The sequence below is a fragment of the Ambystoma mexicanum genome, chromosome 4q (assembly GCF_040938575.1).
Source record: "Ambystoma mexicanum isolate Mex_15411 chromosome 4q, UKY_AmexF1_1, whole genome shotgun sequence".
Classification (NCBI taxonomy): domain Eukaryota; kingdom Metazoa; phylum Chordata; class Amphibia; order Caudata; family Ambystomatidae; genus Ambystoma; species Ambystoma mexicanum.
In genome coordinates this window covers 415928008-415946354 of record NC_090928.1, presented here as the reverse complement: position 1 = coordinate 415946354, position 18347 = coordinate 415928008, and the positions used below count along the sequence as shown (strand labels likewise).

The window sequence follows — 18347 nt, the reverse complement described above, 5'->3', positions numbered from 1 at the left end:
CCGGGATGCCGAAAAACATCAAGTTGTTCATTCTTTCTCGGTTTTCCAAAATCGTCCATCTTTAGACAGAATTCTTCCTCCTGACTCTCCATTTCCGTCATCCTTGGGTCTATTTGTGTTTCCTTGGGTCCATTTGTGTTTCCAGGATATTCAAAGAGGTCTGATTTCCTTCCACTTCCTCTAGCCGCTCCTCTATCTTGTCTATTCTCTTCGTAATCTTATCGACCCTGCCTCCGATGTCCACCCTCATGCTCCTCATTTCCTCCATTAGGGCTGCCGCATCCCTTTTGGTTGCAGCCGATTCCTCCGCCGCCGCTGCCATTTAGGCTGAAACGAGGTCTTGGGCCCGGGATGTTGAGGCGTGTATTTGTAGGTGGACAACTTCTGCCTTGCTTCCATATACACTGTGCCATTGACCTCTGCGTGGCCACCAATTTGTCTCGTCTGCTTCAACTCTCCTCAACGAGGGTATCGAGGCCTCTAGATCAGCGCTTCCTCCCGTGCCCCGTTGTTCTCCCTGGCCTTGTTTCCAGTGCCTCTCCCCCAACATCCGGCACATGGCCCTAGGTAGGGGGCCTACCACACTCTGAACAAATGAGGGCAGGGGGCAGCCGGACTACTCCCCATCAAAGCAGTATTTATCTCCATGGTACCCAATTGATGCCGGATGCTTCCTCTCTGGGGAACCTTTCCCAGTACAAAAGGTCTGTCCCGGTCCTTGCGCTTCCCCAGCCGTCTCTGGACAGCAGGTCCGGTTAAATGGGCACACCTATGTCCGGGATCCAGGAGGAGGGCACATGCTCCAGGACAGGGGGGCCCAAACCTCCTTGGGTATACAGGTCTCCTCCACGCAGCTTGTTTCAGGTCTGTGAACTGCCCTACCCCCTGCGCTGGTCCACCAGACTTGCAAGTCTCTCTCCACTAAACGTGATCAGTGTGGGCTCCTCTCCCTCTGGTCGCTCCTTCCACTATTGACCAGCAGAGTGTTGACGGGGTGGACCACACGAGGACCTCACTGCCTACCTAGTCAAAAAAGGTTCTCCACAGGGGCAGAGAATGGGTCACCCCCACAGCACCCCGCCTCAGCTCTATGCGGTCAGAGTTAGGGCGTGCCTCGCCAGTGATCTGTGGGTATGGCCTCCACTCTTGTTCCCACTATCTGAGTCGCCCACCCAGGAGTGAAGCCCCTCTGGGCAGTCGTGTCCACTGGCGTGGTCAACATACAGGCTCTCACCTGGGCCTTCCAGTCTGGGGTACAAGCACTGTCGTACCCCCAACACAACCACCCCCTGGTATCTCTAAGGATAAGTCTGCAGATCTTCTGCGGTGCCCCCTGCGCCACGCACCTCTGACCAGCTCCACGTGTATGGGGGGTGGAGGGGGTTCCTTAATCCGAATACCGTGTGGTGGCAGGCAGGAGCGCAGCTGAATTGGCACCCGTCCACCCACTAGTGCTCCTCCTGCTTATTGGGCTATATTGGCTTCCCGAGGGATTTCCCCTATGGGCGGAGGATCCCCAGCACTCCCGATATTGTTCTCCTTGGGGGTGGGGGTAGGGGGTCCTTTTCCTCCAACCCGGGCCGCCGGCCCCCAAGTGCACCTGACCTTGTGTGGCGCCGGGGGAAGTCCACGTATCCTTTCATTGCTGGTGTCTCCAGCTGGCCGAGTCTCCTACCAGTCTCCACCGTTCGGGCCAGTCTGCTCCTTCCTCGCTGTGTGGTGCGCAACGGATGCAGGCACCTCTGGTCCAGGTGCCCAATCAAGGTCCCCGAGGCTCCCTCGTCGCAGGGGGAGTAGGGCCCGCCAGGACTCCTCCAAGACTCCCTGCATATGCCTCAGGAATCAGCCACCAGGACAACTGACGTTTTCAGTAGCCCAGCCCTCTCCACGCAGTTCGCCTGCCGTCGGGGAATTAACTTTCGTTTTAGCTGTCTTCTGTAGCAGCTGTTTCCTGGCGATTCAGGGATCAACTTCTGCCGCATTTTGGACCGGTGATGCACACCACGTTCCCACACCTCAATATTCATCCCTTCTGGGGGTGAGAGGATTAAAAGTGGGGGCTCAAGCCATTTTTTGGGACCATGGGGCTAGAGGAAATCACAGAGACAGCCAGCATCTGCATGTCCCCTGGTGACCATCCACAGATGGACTTTTAAGTTTAACTTACTGACTCGGACTATATTTAGTTTATTTAGGTAGGCAAATCACACCTTAGAATAGGGCAAGTTAGGCCTTACACCACAGCCTGACATTTGAGTTAATAAAGACCTTTCATTTGAACTTAGAATCGGTTGTCTGCGTCTTGCTTCATGATGACACACAGGGGGGAGGGTCAGGTGGATTTTTTTGCCGGGCTCGGGCTGGGTAACATTTTAACCCGGGTTCTTCATTCAAGAAAGTAAATGAGATTTTCTTGCTCATTTCTTTCGTTACCTTTAGCTTACTGAAAATGTGTTAGTAACTAAGGTAGTTGTGGCCTACATCTATTTTTAAAAGCAAAATGGGCTCACTCTCAGAGGAGTTAGATTGGTATCTCTTAGTGCAACCTCATCCAAGACAAGATATTGTGGTGGTAAGATTTATCCTTAATTTTTAGTTTTGATTATTAGTTGGTGCTGTAAGCGCTGCATACAAACAAATCTATAGTACTGGGAAGTGAAGATAAGAGAGGGATGGAATGTGCGGAGGGAAACAAAACCTTTGGTTGTTGCTTGGCTTTTTGCTCACGCATTGGCTGCCCATGGTCATGGTAGTTCCTACGGCCTTTCCCACCCAATACCTACCCCTCCTTGCCCAAAACACATCAACCTCGGATCTCTCAGAGCTAGCTCTGTGCTTTCTGAGCAGCCTTCTGAAAGGAAATGGCTTAAGCGCAGCTCTAAATCAGCTTCTGGTGTAATAAACATGTCTTAACCAAGTGTGTCTTGAGCCACTTCCTTTATAAAGCTGGAAGAATAGCTTAGGGGCAACGCGCTCGCCTAACAAGACAATGCTGTGCCACATGGGTTTGATAGGTTATATGTGATTTTACTGACCCCAATTTCAGAGTGGTACATTTCATCGCAGCTATAATACCAAAAAACACAGATTTGTTTATTCTTTTTTATTTGGGGGTCCCCCACCCAAGTCCCCCGTTTTCTGGCCTTATAATGCCACCCCAACCCAATCCCGACTCATTTTAACCCTTACCCAACTACCTCATCTATATAATTTCTGTGTTTTTCGGTGTAATGTACTGCATTGAAATGTACCACTCTGTTTTGTATTCAGTAAAATGACTGGATACAGTTTGATCCCTGGTCAAGCGCTTAGAAGCTGGCGGAGTCTGGTACTAAGCACGATCAAGATCACGCATATAATGTTCTTATTTTTACCAGGTATGTGCTATTATGGCTTGCAGTTTTATTCTTTATAGCAAAGAACTATGCAATTATGTAATGCTGTGGTTTACATTCTTAGTAGGAACATTTTATTGGGGTTTGTAATGCTACTCTTTACAGCCAAGGATGATTTAATACAGGACTTGTATTTCTTCTTCTGTGGCAACTGTAAAACTGTAATTAACTTGTGATGATTCATTTTTTGTAACAGTTGATGATGACACAACCAAACAATAATAAAAATAATAATAGATCACTCATAATAATAATTAAGCAATATGCCCAGAGACTGGGACATTACTGCATCGGTAATGCCCGGGGCCCATAGTTACAGGCCAGAGCGAAGCGCAGGTCTTTAAGAAAGGCCCAGGGCATTTCCTGATGCAGTAATGCCTGCCACCCCCATCTCGGGGCTTATTGCTATTAGTACCCCGGCCTGTTAGACTGTTATTAATAGTTTGTTTTATTGCTTGCTAGACGCTCAGTCATTCGCAACCGAAAAAGAAAAGGAAAAGAAATGGCTACCACAGATCGGGAAACAAAGTCCGTTATCCCTTTTCATAGGGGCCATTAAAAAGATTGGAAAAAAGTAAACAAAGAAAATGGCCACCATGGAAAGGGAGAAGGGACTATATGTAGTCCCTTCTCCCTTTCCATGGCGGCGTGTCAGAGATTGGGAGCAGAGGCAACGTGGACAGAAGTGCATCCGAGCCTGATCGAGACCAGAATGAGAAGGTAAAGAGGGTGGGAAGGGGACGGAGGGAAATCTGTGGCAAGGGGGGGAGATGGTGGCCTCCAGTCATGAAGAAGCTCAGAGCGGCAGGATTACCACATGGTAATGCCCCCGTTCCACGCCTCCCCATTGGCTGAAAAGACAAAGCCCCGCCCCCGCCGGGTATTACTTATAGTTAATATATGCATTATGTGTTTCCTTATATCTGTTTCTTACACTGAATTCCTGTAAAGAACAAGCATTGACAAAACCAAAGGTTTAGGCTCTTTTATTGGCTTTACATTTGCCAGGCATTGACATAAAAGGACCAGGTACCAACATCATTTACCATCTTATGCCTAGGTAGTACCAATATGACAGTGCCTGGAAAATGGCAATCCCATGGCTACACAAAACCCAAAACTGCTGGCCTTGTCAAAGTTTTTAATCAGCACTGGTTATTTCTTTTAGGGTTGTTGTGTTCTATCATCATATCATAGTCAGAGGTCTGCAACCTTTGGCACTCCAGATATTTTGCACTACAACTACCATAATCCCTAGCCAGCATAGTTAATAGTGAGGGATCATGGGAGTCAAAGTCCAAAACATCTGGGGAGCCTCAGGCTGCAAACCACATATAGGTGTTGCCAATTGAATTGGCATCTGGTATTTGCATTTACCACCATGGATCTTACTGATTGAACTTAGCATCAAGTGGAGACATGTTCGACCCTTCTGAGAAGGTTCGTCCACATAACTCTTACTGTTGCTTAGTAAGGACGGAATCTGCCCTTTTTATGCCACCTTTATCACTTTGTAGATGTAGAATCAGGACTAAGCAAACTAGCTGATTGTAATATGCTTATCTTATTTTGTTTGTTTTCTTAATCTTGAATATAGCCTGAGGCATATGGAGGAGATGGGTTATTTGCAGGGTGGCAACTCTTGTTAGTTCTACGAACACTGTAAGCAGGTAAGTAGTTTAGGGATCTACAGCAATGATACAGTGGTGACCAAAATAGATTTTTTAACAATTGATTCGTTTTCAGGAGAAGAGTGGGTAAAGACCTAGGGGAACTAGGAAATCATCAAACCATAAGACATTATTCTACAAAAAGGTGTCATGGATGGGACTACATAAAGTGGGGATTCAATAGATGTTCTCCGCCTTCCAATGTATTTCCACAAAACAAGTCTCCAAAATACACCAAATAAGTCCTTAACCCTTCAGGGACACCCTAATCCTAACAAGGGTCTGCAGCCATTGGCTCTCTGGATCTTTTTGGATTACGACACCAGTGATCCCTCTCGACTGAAATGCTGGCTGGGACTTAGGGAAGTTGTAGCACAAAACATCTGAAGACCCAAAGGTTGCAGAACCCTGACCTAGTCTATCCAACATAGGAGTCTAAAAAAGCTGGACAGCAGAACAGGTCAACACAATTCAAAAAGGTTTCTTTGCAGAGATGTATTCAAGGAATACTATGTAGCCAGGATTCTAAAAATAAAAAAAAAAGAATTCTTGATTTCTCACGGTCTGGCTTTCCTTCTGGTCAGTCTCATTTCAAGTTTAATAAAGGGATACAATGCCCTTGCCTCTGAACACCAACTGTTCTAGTGCCCTTTTCACCAAATGTTTTGTTCTCCTCTCTATATGGTCAACCTGCTGGCAGGAGTCTGGCTCCCACTCAATTTCCTTCCTCCAGGTTGCTGGGGGAAAGTCCATACTTCGGGACATAGCAGGGAATCCTTTGGGCCCATTTAGTCAAGGGATGGGACAAAAGGGAAAGGCGTATAAGATTTTGGCAGTGCCGGAGTACTTAACCACTAAGCAGTCAATAACCATTTGTTGGCATGGCATACTAATCACATGCCTCACTGCAAACAACTCGAAGTGACTGATGCCGAAATATAGTTGTGAATTGTAGACTTTCTGGATTAACTTGCTATGTGGATATTACTTGGCATGCACCACTATTGTGATCATTTTCCCAAACTTCGTTAATTTCCATTGGCAGTTGTTAATTAAAAAAAATGTAATTATGAGTAAGAGATTTTTTGGTATGTTATGATATAAAATCCTTGCACTCCTCTTTTCCAATAGTAAGATTGATCGATTTTCATAACAGAAACCATTGTTTCAAATAACTCATATATTCAGGTTTCAAATCAGGATGTTAACCTTCAAACAAGGAAAATAATTCAAATGGAATATTTATTTCGTATTCACTAACATTATGCTGCCAATCTAAAGCAACGTACAAATGCATAAAAACGAAAGCATTTAAAATCATTAACCTTTTAGTATAAAATACTATACGAAGAAAAAAACAGTTTTCAAAATGGAAATGATTTACATTGAGAAAGCAAAAGATGTACCTGTTTGTGTCTAGTGAAGATGTTTCCTTCGAACTTTGAGAATTTAAAATGGTTTCAATCTTCTCAACAGATCGAATAACCTGCAATAGTCTCAAGACACTCATCTGTGAAGGAAAAAGTATAAACTAGTGTAAATCTTAGTTGTTGGTGTGCCATCCTCTGAATAAAGGACTCTAATGGCGTGACATATCTAATAGCTATCCAATATTTCTAACCACTGAAAACCAGACTCAAACTAAGATGGGATATGGCTCAAATCTATATATGTGTATTGCTCTAATGTAAATACTGGTTTACAAATAGATATGTGTGTACTCCTTTGTCATCTTTTGCCCCATTTTATGTACTATGGCATCACCCTTCATCAACTACTGGTTCACTATCGTGTTCACCATCTCTGTAACTTAGTCAAGGCACCTGATCCAGGGTCTTCCTCCAGCCTCTGCCATTTGCATTGCTGTTACTATGTAAGGTATTTCTTCTCAAAATGCCTGCCACAAAATCCAAACAACACAAATACGGGGTCAGAGTCTACAAAACGACATTACTAAGCTAAAGCTTTGAAAATGGCACTAGAATATCCGCAGCATTAAATAGGTGGCCCTTACTTTTAAGTGTTAAGAAAATATTTTACAAGCAATAGGTTGCCAGAGCTAATTTAATGTAGATACAATAAATAGCGAATAGCTGAAAGCAAACAAGTTCATAGAATCTCAACGTACTCTGAAAATAACGGGATGTGCCTTCCACAACGCTTCTAACAAACCATTGCATCCACGAGTGACCGCATTTAAATCCAAATGAACTGTGATAAGCCTATTTAGAGGCCAATTCACAAACATGTACGCTGCATTTTTGCAGGGCACTTTCGAGTGGATAACATACCCTGTTTCTGCGGGTGCACGCATTCATAAACGTGAATTGGATGCATGTGGTTTCGCTTCTGTGCAGCAGAGCAACGACAGAAAGCAGGGGGGGTTGTGTTAGAGAAGGGACTGGCGCCACTGCAAACACTCCTGCGATTCACAGGGGCACACTTTGTGTAGAAGCAGCCCATGAGCTCATTCTGCTCCAAACCAGCATGCTTGGCACGCATTATTTCCATTTACGTTTTAAGTTTCCACCTCTCAAAGAGCCCTTTATAACAGCAATCAGGGACGTCACTTAGGGGTGGCGAACCCTGAGGTCTCCCTTGCTAGGTTTATTTCAGGCACACTTCAGGCAGGTGAGTCACTGATTTAGTCTGTTCTTAAACACCTCAACTCAGCCTTTCATCCTTCCGAGGTCGAAAAATGAGTACCAACACAGGTTGGGTGATATTGTATGTATATTTGTTCTATATAAATCGCTTAAGGGTAAGTGCTATATAATAGCACATTATCATTTGGCCATGGATGTCTGCTTGCATTCAAAGTAATTTGGTAATATGGGCGTACACAAACTGATCTTAACAATACATAAGGGATCCATTCTTGTATGAAATGTATATCACATTATAGTGATATCGTAACCATATTTTTCATAGTGTGCTTAGGAACAATGCTACGTGATGCCACTTCCTGTTTTGTCAAGGGGTGAAAGGTCGTGTTTCATCGTTTCCTATGATATCACTTCGGGGTGTGGTCAAATGACATCACTTCCTGTGATGTCATTAGAGGTCAAGGGTCGTGTGATGTCACTTCCACTTCCCTTGGCAGTTTGGTGAAATGACATCCCTGACAGCAATTGCAAATCTATTTCCTGCAGCACATGGGCAGGGGGTGGATCCCAGTCATCCGCCCATGTGAGTTGTCAGCCAACCCAATCTAGGTGTCAGAAACGTGTCCATGTGCATAGAGGGTCTGCTGTGCGTCCATGGCATGTGCAGCCAGACCCTGACTCCAGCTCTGCAAGACTCTCAGGTTACAATGGGCCTACAAAGATATGAGGGCTAAAGTGACTATTGCAATCTACTCAACAGTTCCTTGTAAATTGGCACCTTAGCATCTGCTTCTATAGAGTGTGAAATGTAAATACATAAGAGAGACAGCTTATTTGTATAGGTTGTTATTGCTATTTGTGTCCCATACCTTCTTCTTTCGGATGTCCTCCTGTTTAGACAGATGCTCATCTACTGACCGAATGCCTTGACTGACAGATGATTTCAGGCTCTTAAAAAATAAAACGAAAACAATAGGGTTTAGAATGCTTAGAGGAACATCAATTCGGAATTGCAAGCAGTAGCAGCCAACTCAGTTACTAGACAAATCATTGACCAAGATATGCCATCGTTGCCTACAACATAATTTCCCTCTCAGATATTTGTGCTAAACAATATACACAATCATACATGCTTAAAGTAGAAATGTTGGGCGGTAGTTATGACATGCGTTTTTAAGCACGAAAGAGAACTCAAAGGTATTTCGGTCATGGAGAATAAGCAGTTCACATGTTTTGCTAGCAATACGTAAGACCGAGTTTAAACGAACATCGAAGTGCAGTACATGCAACGCATTAATTGCACTCGAGCTGTGTGTATGTTAGGCCTTTCTGCTCGCTCCTACCACCACCCAGATCCAGTTACAATGCACTATAGGAGAAGAGGAAGGAGGTGTACAGAATCATTGGAGAACTGACAACTATGCATACTGTTGCCCCCAAGCCAAAACGCAGGAAAGGTACACTCAAAACTGGTTCTGTCGATTTCCCAAAGTACGGGAGTAAACCAATTACCATCGAATTATTTCATAACTGAAACCCACACAAAACCCGCCCGCCTGCACCCTCCTACCCCCCACCGCCAACACACACACACACACACCTCTCACCACACTCTTCATCCAAAGACTCCACCAATGGGGCAGCTGTGCCTTCTGTGTGAATCCGCCTGTGAGGGTACAGGTCTTTCTCCCTCCAGCCGATCCTGCCAGGGCCACATATGCAAAATGGTGTGGCACAAGGGTGGCTCGTGTCCACGGGGTGCCACAGGACTTGGACGCAGAGAAGCCTGGCAGGATCTGCTTGCCTGGTGGGGGATTGGGACATGGCTTCAGGCTTGGATGGAGTAACTGGGAAGTTGGGAGGAGGAAAGGCCACCCGCAAGGCCGCACAAACAAGTCTGAATGAGGCTGACCCTTTTATGCCTATGGGTATATTTTCACAGTTTTTTGATGATGGCGTTCTTTGGAATAAGCCCCATTATAAAGCGCTACTGCCCTACTGAGAGTTAAAGAAAAAAGCTGGCTTTTAATTATGTGAATAGTTTGATTTAAGCTTCTAACCAGGATCAACATCTTTTTAGTGAGTTAGTTAGCGTGAAAACAAAGTGAATCTGCTGCAAGGAATGTGTTTAAAGTAACCCCATATAAACGCTCAAACCGATTTTCTTTAAAACTAGGTCAGTGTTGGAATACATTCTTGGGGCCCTGGGGGGGATTTAGTCCATCACAAATAAAATCAGGATACCCTTCTACCATTCTTGGGAGGGTTTAGGCAAGCATCGTCAGTATATGATAAACAATACAGTGGAAGGAATCGTCCCTTTCTTGGGAATACCAAACTCGAAGGCATACCAATAATCTCACGGATGTAGCACCCAGGTGCATTTTAACCAAAGGGCCTCTTCACAGGGTTAGCACTTTTTGCAATCCGCCCCAGAAAGAGGATTTCTGGGGGAGAGCATGTCTGCCACAATGCTTAATGATCCAGGGTTATGGTCTCCCAGTTCAACAGGAGGGTGCGGTGTCCCTTGCTTGCTCTCTCTGTATAGGGATTGTCAAACTCTGCATACGCGCCTCACTTTGACCTTTCTGTCTCAATGGTCATAGTGTCATTCACACTGGGGCATATTCTCAAGGTTAAGGAGGGAAGGCGTCCATCTTGTCAGGTCTTTGTCGCAGCATCCCTTCAACTGGGAGAGGCACTGCGTTGGAGTTCTCCACATTGGAGCTCTTCCAGACCTCCCCCATTTCTTAATTCTCCAGAAGGATGCTGGCTCCAAAGAGCGCTCTTCCGGCTAATCCCAGGGACGTCAGGACTCTGGATACGTCACCTGATGACTCGCCTCCTGCTCTCCCTTCACTATCCTTCTATTTTGTTGGCCCTATCCGCACGGGCGTTTATTTTCCCACGTGGAGACTGGGTAGCTCTATTCTTTACATTAAACAGCTTTTCATATTGGTTAATTATCCTCAGTGTTTATCCTTCTTACTGTCCCCACAGCACTGACTGCATTAAAGGTCCATCGGCCAACTTGAAATTAGGTGGAAGTCTCATGACCAAGGTGGCAATTCGACTTTATCACAACATCCAAACAAAGTAAAGTCTTGTGCAACACGCATTTATTTGGTTGTTGTAACGCCATTTTTTTCGGAATTACTTTTTTTCCTATTAACTCCATTTGTTTGAATTTATAAAGCGCTGTATAGGTAATTACAAAAAAGCGATAGCAAGGCATCAGGACTAAATCTAAACCACGTGATGTACATTTTCAACAGCAGGGGCTAGCTAGAAGATGAACTTTCAAAATGAGCACAAAGAAGCAAAAGTGGGAGCAAAACATGAGCAGAAAGAAAGGGCATGCCAGAATACAGTGGCCAGGAGATAAAAAGACAAAAGTCGAACTGAGCACAAGCGGGACATGGGGGAGGCAGCAAGAAAGTAGTGAAGGTGCAGATAGTGCATTTAGGAGTTAAAACGAAAGCAGGGAAAACTAAGAATGTGCAAGTCCATGAGCGCATTTCCAAACATTACACAAGGAAGAGTACAGAAGACGAGCGGTGGAGAAAAGCAAAGAGCACTAAGAGGGGGACAAATAGGTGAACGAGGAGAAAGCAGGCAGATGAATAGCAGAATTGGAACAGGGGTTGAAAGGGCATAGTCTGGGAGCCCCAAATGGGGTAGCAAGCAATAATCAAAGCAGGAGCAAAACAGTTTAAGAACGCGGTCTTAGAAGCAAAGTAGTAAGAAAAGGGTGGATTGCTTCAATGCTTAAGAGGTGGCAAGAATGAGAGCAAGAGAATAAATGTGAACAATAAAAGAAAGTAACTAGTGAAAAATAACGCCAAAACAGGCCTAAGAAGAGAGGGGAAGAATATTGTGAGGAAAATGAACAGATGAAGGGTTTTCAGTTTTAGATGGGTTAAAATGAAGAGTGGTTGAGCATCCTCAGCTTAGCAGAAGAGAGACAGTCAGAATCAGAGGCATGAAGCAGATAGTAAAAGTATAAAAATACAAATTTGAGAATCATCGGCAGAGCAGCAACAATATAACCAAAGAAAGAATAGTAAAAGAAAGAGGGATAGTAAAGAGAGAATAATACAGGGGGCAGACTGAGGCTTTTGGGACCCCAAAAAGAAGTGGCAGATGTCAAGAAGAATTACCAGCTAAAGAAAGGAATATATGTGATTGGACAGGTAGAAAGAGAACCAGAAAAGAGTAGCACCAGAATGTCAAGAAAAGAAAGAGGAACAAAAAATCGAATGACCCACCATGTCAAAAATCACAGACATGTCCATGAGCACAAAGAAAAAGAGAAATGTTTAGGGAGACTGGAGGAAGCGAGAACATTTGTGAAATGCAGAAGAGCAGTTTCAGTAGAGTGGGCATGATGGAGAGCAGATTGTTGTTGAGGCAGAACAGTGGTCATGTGTTCCAATTCATTTCTATCTAGTCTTTGGTTTCATCATCGTACTTGGGTATGGGGAGGTTTTGTCACAATAAAAGAACAATTAAAAGATATTGAGCTGCAAAAAACCGTATTTTCTTCACTGTATTTTTATTTATCTATTTTTAAAGCATTGAGTGCCTTCTGGTGAGTACAAAATCCACAAATCAGTTATACAAACCTCAACACAGCGAAGTAGTCCATTCAGGGCATATGTTATCACATAACTATAAATCCAGCTAAATATTTACCCATCACTCAAAATAAATGTTTCTCTGCAATTTGAGCAAAAACAAAGAGGTGATAGCTGGAAGGTTTAGAATTAATCTTAAACCTCTGGCAATTGCTCTGGGCAACCCCAAGGCCATTGTTCTTTGCCTGCCAAGCCATTACAGAAAGGGGAAAGACCATATGCAAATCAGGCTTGGTCCCACCCCCAAAGGAGCAGTCCAGCCCAAACTGCTAGGTCAGATCTCTACTGTACGAGACCACAAGCATCCCCAGACACGTGTCAGCCTCATTGGGTGTCATCAGGGAGGAGTAGCCTGGGTCTCTAGGCCCAGGAGGCACGGGATCCACGTCTCGGCATACCCGTCCCACTAGGGCTGACAAAGCAAAAAGAAAGAGGTGATGGCTTTAAGGTTTGGAATTAATCTTAAACCTCTGGCAATTGTTCTGGGCAATTTGAGACGTATACGTGGTGAATACTCCCCACAAATATCCACTCACTAGACAAAAAGAAGGGGCACACATTGTCATGTTTTGCAGATGATTAAGTCAAACTCAATTAAGAAAAATTATAAAAACATGCATTCTTTTTTCCATACTGTAAGGTAATCATGGTATAACAAGTAAGACACTGACAAAAAAGTTACAATTTGTAAAACATTTATTAAAGCTTCAATGGGGTTGGAGAACTTCCTACTTTGCCCTATAGCAAGGGAGGGTGCAGTCTCGACCATCAAAAGATAGATAAAACAGTCCTAGTTGTGTCTGTCAAATCAAAATGGCCTATACTAACAAAATCCTAATGCCTGCCCTATACCTTGTACAAAAATGTGAAAATGAGAATATGTATGCAAAGGAAAGTCAGTGTTCAAATACAAAGAATAAATATGGCTGAGTCAGCTCTGCTCCCCACGTTGGACAGCACGGAGTAAGGCAGTCCGTGTTGGGCAAGATGACACACTCTGGCTCAGGCTCTCAACACAATAGGCGGTTCAAAACTTGGATCGAGGCCAGCATGGCCTTCCACGTTAAAGTCTCTCCGAGAAAAAGTTCACACCGATCCCCCTCTATCGGGCTCAGATCTTTTACAGCAAAGCAAAACACTTGCAGGGGTTCTCTTCCCCAAGATTAATTAATCTGCTTTAAAGGTTTCCTTCCGGTAACTTATTACACATTCGGTCTCGCTCAGTCAGGCTCAAAAGGTTTCCTGATGTGAAGACTTTCGAATGTGCGTGGTTCTTTTGTACAGACCTGTGCAGGACCACTTTGACTTCCCAGCTTTCAATTCACAATCCTATGTTATTTGCCCCAGTGATGCCTGGTCTCGGTAGTTCACTATATTATGCACCAAAGTTCCATGTTCACCTTTTACTCTCGCCTTTCCTCTGGGTTAATTTCAACCATCTCGCTTTTACAGTTCATTCAATTTATCGCTACAAACATTTCACCTTTCACAGAGTAGCTACTTCCTTTCGCCGTACCACTCCATTACCGAGTACTGCTGACTTTACAGCGATTGTCACTTCAAGGTTCATTCGCAGGTCGGCCTTTCTTCACGTTTCATCTACACGCGTGCAGCCTTCAATTTGGGCAATATAATGTTGACACCTCAATCTCTTCAGCACACACCGGTCTCTCAGGTCGCTTGCCAACTCACGAGCTGTGTGCGTTTCTTTCTTGTCTTCCAGTTTACAAGCCAAGGTTAGTACCACAGGCTAGGCCTCGCCTCACCAACTCTGCCATTCACCCAGGAGGGTCGCTGGCGTCCTTGAAACGCAATGCAGCCTTCTGATTTGGGATTCTGCCTTCTCCACGTGTCTTTCAGAGACTTTTGGAGGCAACAACCTGCTAGAGGGAACTCCTGGGTTTCTCCACCTTTGGCTCTCGTCCCTTGGTCCGTTGCCCTGCTCAAGTAGGTTCGCCTTCGCCCCGGAGGTTCTGCTCTTACTCGTTTTCCACCTTGCTCAGAATGTGTCTCTATGTTCCACCTTGTATCTGTGTGAGGAGAGCTAATTGGCATCAGGTGTATGCACTTAGAGTCAAGTGCCTGACTTTGGCTGACCCAATTAGCGGGGCATGTCCAATGCGATGTGTACAAGTTAGTATTGTTACTCTCAGTCACCCTCTTCCTCGGCCCAGTGTTTGTGTAGAAGGGAGGGAGGTTTGGGCTATCGGAAAATCCTATGAAATAGGAGGGATCATGGGTACGGGAAAGGGAGGGATACGCATCTCGCCATCGGCTGCCTCACCCTCACTCCCCGAAGATCCCTCACCCAGGTGATCCTCCCGCACTGGTCCGCCCCCAGGGTCTGGATGCAAAGGGGATGGCTGTGTCCTGGTCACCTGAGAGAGAGATCCCTGGTGACTAGTGGGTGAGACACCCTTTGGTTTCTCACAATACACATATTTATTTCTTACATACATGGTCTTCTGGGTCAATGTCAGTCTTAAGTATGACAGGATCAGTCCATGTATGCCTTCCAAGAATAGAAAATACATTAAAACCTCATCTCTTCGCTCCCGCTTGACTGGTCTGACCACCTAGCCGTACCTTTCAACATCCTGTACACCACCCCAGTCAAGCACTCCCAGCTGAAATCCATCAGAAAAACCTTCAGGTCTTTGAAGAACTTCCCAGTGGAAGCCGCCACACAAAACCTCGCCAACCTCCACCTTACATGGACCGAACACCCCCCAACCGAACTGCCACTCTCTACTGGAAGCACTCGACGCCACCCTCTCAGGCTTCATGGACCGACGCGCGCGCCTCTGAAACAACACACCGGCAAACTGAAACCATCAGCAACCTCGTAGATGCCAAGAATTCAAAATCAGCAAAAGAGTCATCAGGAAACAAGAGAAAATCTGGCACCGCCCCAGACCGCATCCGACCTGGCGCTCCTCAAGGAACTCTGAGCAACCCGCAGACAACTAATCAACACAGCCAAGGCCTCCTACAATCAGAGCACCATAGCAGAAGCTGACAACAAAAGCAGAGCCCTCTTCAAAGCGGTCAAGCACTGCGTCAACTCGCTACCAGACCCTGCCATACCACACTCTATTGAAAAATCCACCGCCATCAACACCTTCTTCATTGACAAAATCAAAAAAATTCACCAGCAATTAGACACCGGCTCTACATCGACAGACCCACATGACGTCACTCCTTGCAAAATATCCACAACACTGTAAAAACGAAGATGTGGATTAACGCGTAAAGGTCTGTGCGCTGGTGTTCACGGATTATGTTAATAGTTCAATTAACCTTAAGGAATTGGAAGTGTAAGCTTCATTACCACCTGCGCCAACCAGTCCACCCTGGCTGGTACTGAAAATCGTATACAAAATGGGAGTTGAGGTGGAGATGCGCTAAACACTATATAAATAAGTAACACTAGTAGTACAGTTGATGCTTTAATTGTAGCAGGAACAGCCGACATGTGTTTCGACACGCAGGTCGTTTTCAAGGCTGAGTAGTTGTATGCAACATTGATATTTCATAACAAAAAGCAAAATCCAAAGATTGTTACAATCACATTAAGTTAGAACAAATACAAGCCTTATCACATTACATTAGATAATGATTTAAATAAAACCAAATAACACAACACATTGTATAATAAAAAATCATTGGCATACCGTAAACCATGGTTGAAGGGTGGAATAAGCAGAAGCAAATGGCAGTTGCAAATGATAAAACAAAACAAAAGATATACGGTAAGTGACATGCTTTAGCAGTTAGAGAATACATCACTCCGGGTATGGGGGAACAAAAAACTCAAAAGTCCTCTTGAACTTTGCGCAACAACACCGGAGCCCCGAATCATGCATGGTGTGCACATATCACCCATGCAAACAATGAAGTAATGGTCTATTCGGCACCAAAGTTAAAGGCCACAGATTGGCCAGAAGCCAGTGTCCAATGCAAAAATAGAATGCAAGTAATAAACTAAACTTACCACAGGCAAATTAAATATATCGAGAAAATTAGTGATGGGAAATCCCTGTGTAAAGCAAACGTCAGTGTCAAATAGATGGCACCGCATAAGAAGCGGTTCTAACAATTGTATGGAAGTATGAATTATAAATCAGAGTATTCGAGTCTACATACCACAAAGAGCAGAGCGTTGCAAGTATCACGCTGATGTCACATTCAGAAATTAAGTCCAAGCCGTAATGGCCGTAACCAATATATAGCCTAGAGAAAATCAACAGAATAGCTAAGTACTACAGCCAGATTGGATAGAATCAATTTACCTAATACTGAGCAACAAAGAATCAAACTTACTCGCTAGATCGAGCGTTCACAATTACAGAGGAAATCCCCAAAGCAGCCGTCCAAGCAAAAGTTTAGAGAGAAATAAAGGAAAGGCAACCGACGTCACAGCGGTGACGTAGCTTGCGTCGCACGCAAATGGCGTCGCGTGAATGACATCAGTTGTAAACAAACAACTGAATTGAAAGTAAAATTAAAACTAAGCGGTAATGCTGGGAGAGTACAAAGAAGACTTTTAATAGGCGGCCGATACCCGCATAATAATAAAAAAGTAAAGGAGAAGTAGAAGAGAAGCAGCCAATGTCACAGTAGTGACGTCCGTAGCGTAGTACGCATTTGACGTCGCCTTGATGACGTAGGTTGTAAATAAACAACTAAATTGAGCGTAAAATTAAAGCTAAGCTGACAGAAACATCATATTGGAAGAATGCAAAGAAGAACATTAGTGAAAGGCTAATACCTTTTTAATAATAAATCAGAAATTAGTTAATAAGCACAGAGTTAGACAGAGGTACCCGAATAAATTCATACTTGAGCAAACAATGTAGTATATAGCCTGGACTCGAAATAGCGGTTAGAATCAATGTCAGAATATGAAAGAAAAAGTCAGATCACAATAATAGTAGAAAATGGAGGCCCAAAGGAACTACCTATTGCAATGGTAAGACATATCAAGTATTTAGATGGGAATAGAATAGGTTAAAATTAAAGGGTGCTAGTGCCCACGAGCATGATGGAGTGGTTCCGGCAAAGTGCGACTCCAAGTACTGTTTGAAAAACATAAGATCCATTGTGACTCTTATCAAAATTATTATAGAAATACAGACATCTTGTGGTCTGTGTTTAGACCCCGTGTGGTACAGCGTAATAGACAAATACGTTTTGCCTCCATTTGGCGTAGTTTCAGCTGAAGGTTGCCACCCCTTTTCCCCTTATGAGCCTTCATCAGACCAATAAAGCGCAAATCAGCAATATCTTCCAGCTGGTGTTCCAATTGCCAGTGAGCGGCCAAGGGTGGCTTTGGTTCAAGCATTTTGAGGTTGGACAAATGTTCCCTTATTCGGATACGAAGTTGACGAATGGTGCTACTCACATACACTTTCTCACAGGTACAAATGATGGCATAGACCACATAGGTAGTCTTGCAGTTGATAAAATCACGTATTTCAATTTGAGTTCCACAATGATCACAAAAAGTTTTGCACTTACTAACAGCCCAAGGGCATTGGTTACAATTGCCACATTTATGAAAACCCCCCGGTTGTTGTAACCAAGTGGAGGACCTTGGTTGGTTATCAAAAAATGAAGGGCTCACAATGTTTTTGATCGTAGGTGATCTTGTGAAAGTAAATTTGGGGTTCGGAGTCAAAAATGGTTGTAAATCCTTGTCAAGTCTTAGAATTTGCCAATGCTTGGCAACCATTTTGTATAGCAATGAGGAGTCATTCGTGAATGGAGTGATTAGTGAGATGTATGGGGATGCTCTTTTGACCTAGTCTCATTAGTCAGGAGGTCACGTTGATGAGTTTGAGTAAATTTAGAGTATGCCTTATAGATAACAGAACTCTTATACCCTCGATTGAGGAAGCGTTGATTTAGGATATTGCATTCTCTTTTGTAATCACTGGATAAAGTACAGTTACGTCTGGCCCTATGAAATTCTCCCACTGGAATGTTATCAATGGTGGCGCGTTGGTGGTTGCTCTGCACAGCCAAAATTGAATTTAC

At 44.3% G+C, this 18347-nt stretch overlaps 1 protein-coding gene across 1 annotated transcript in view; it reads right to left on the bottom strand.

Annotated features, from left to right (window-relative positions):
- The window catches only part of COG2 (component of oligomeric golgi complex 2), a 1367578-nt gene that overhangs the window by 1005897 nt on the left and 343334 nt on the right, over window positions 1-18347 (bottom strand). Inside the window, exons 4-5 of the mRNA XM_069607998.1 lie at window positions 8541-8621; window positions 6472-6575 (exon numbers count right to left, since the gene is read on the bottom strand). Coding sequence (XP_069464099.1) covers window positions 6472-6575; window positions 8541-8621 — 185 coding nt within the window. The remainder of the gene's footprint in view (window positions 1-6471; window positions 6576-8540; window positions 8622-18347) is intronic.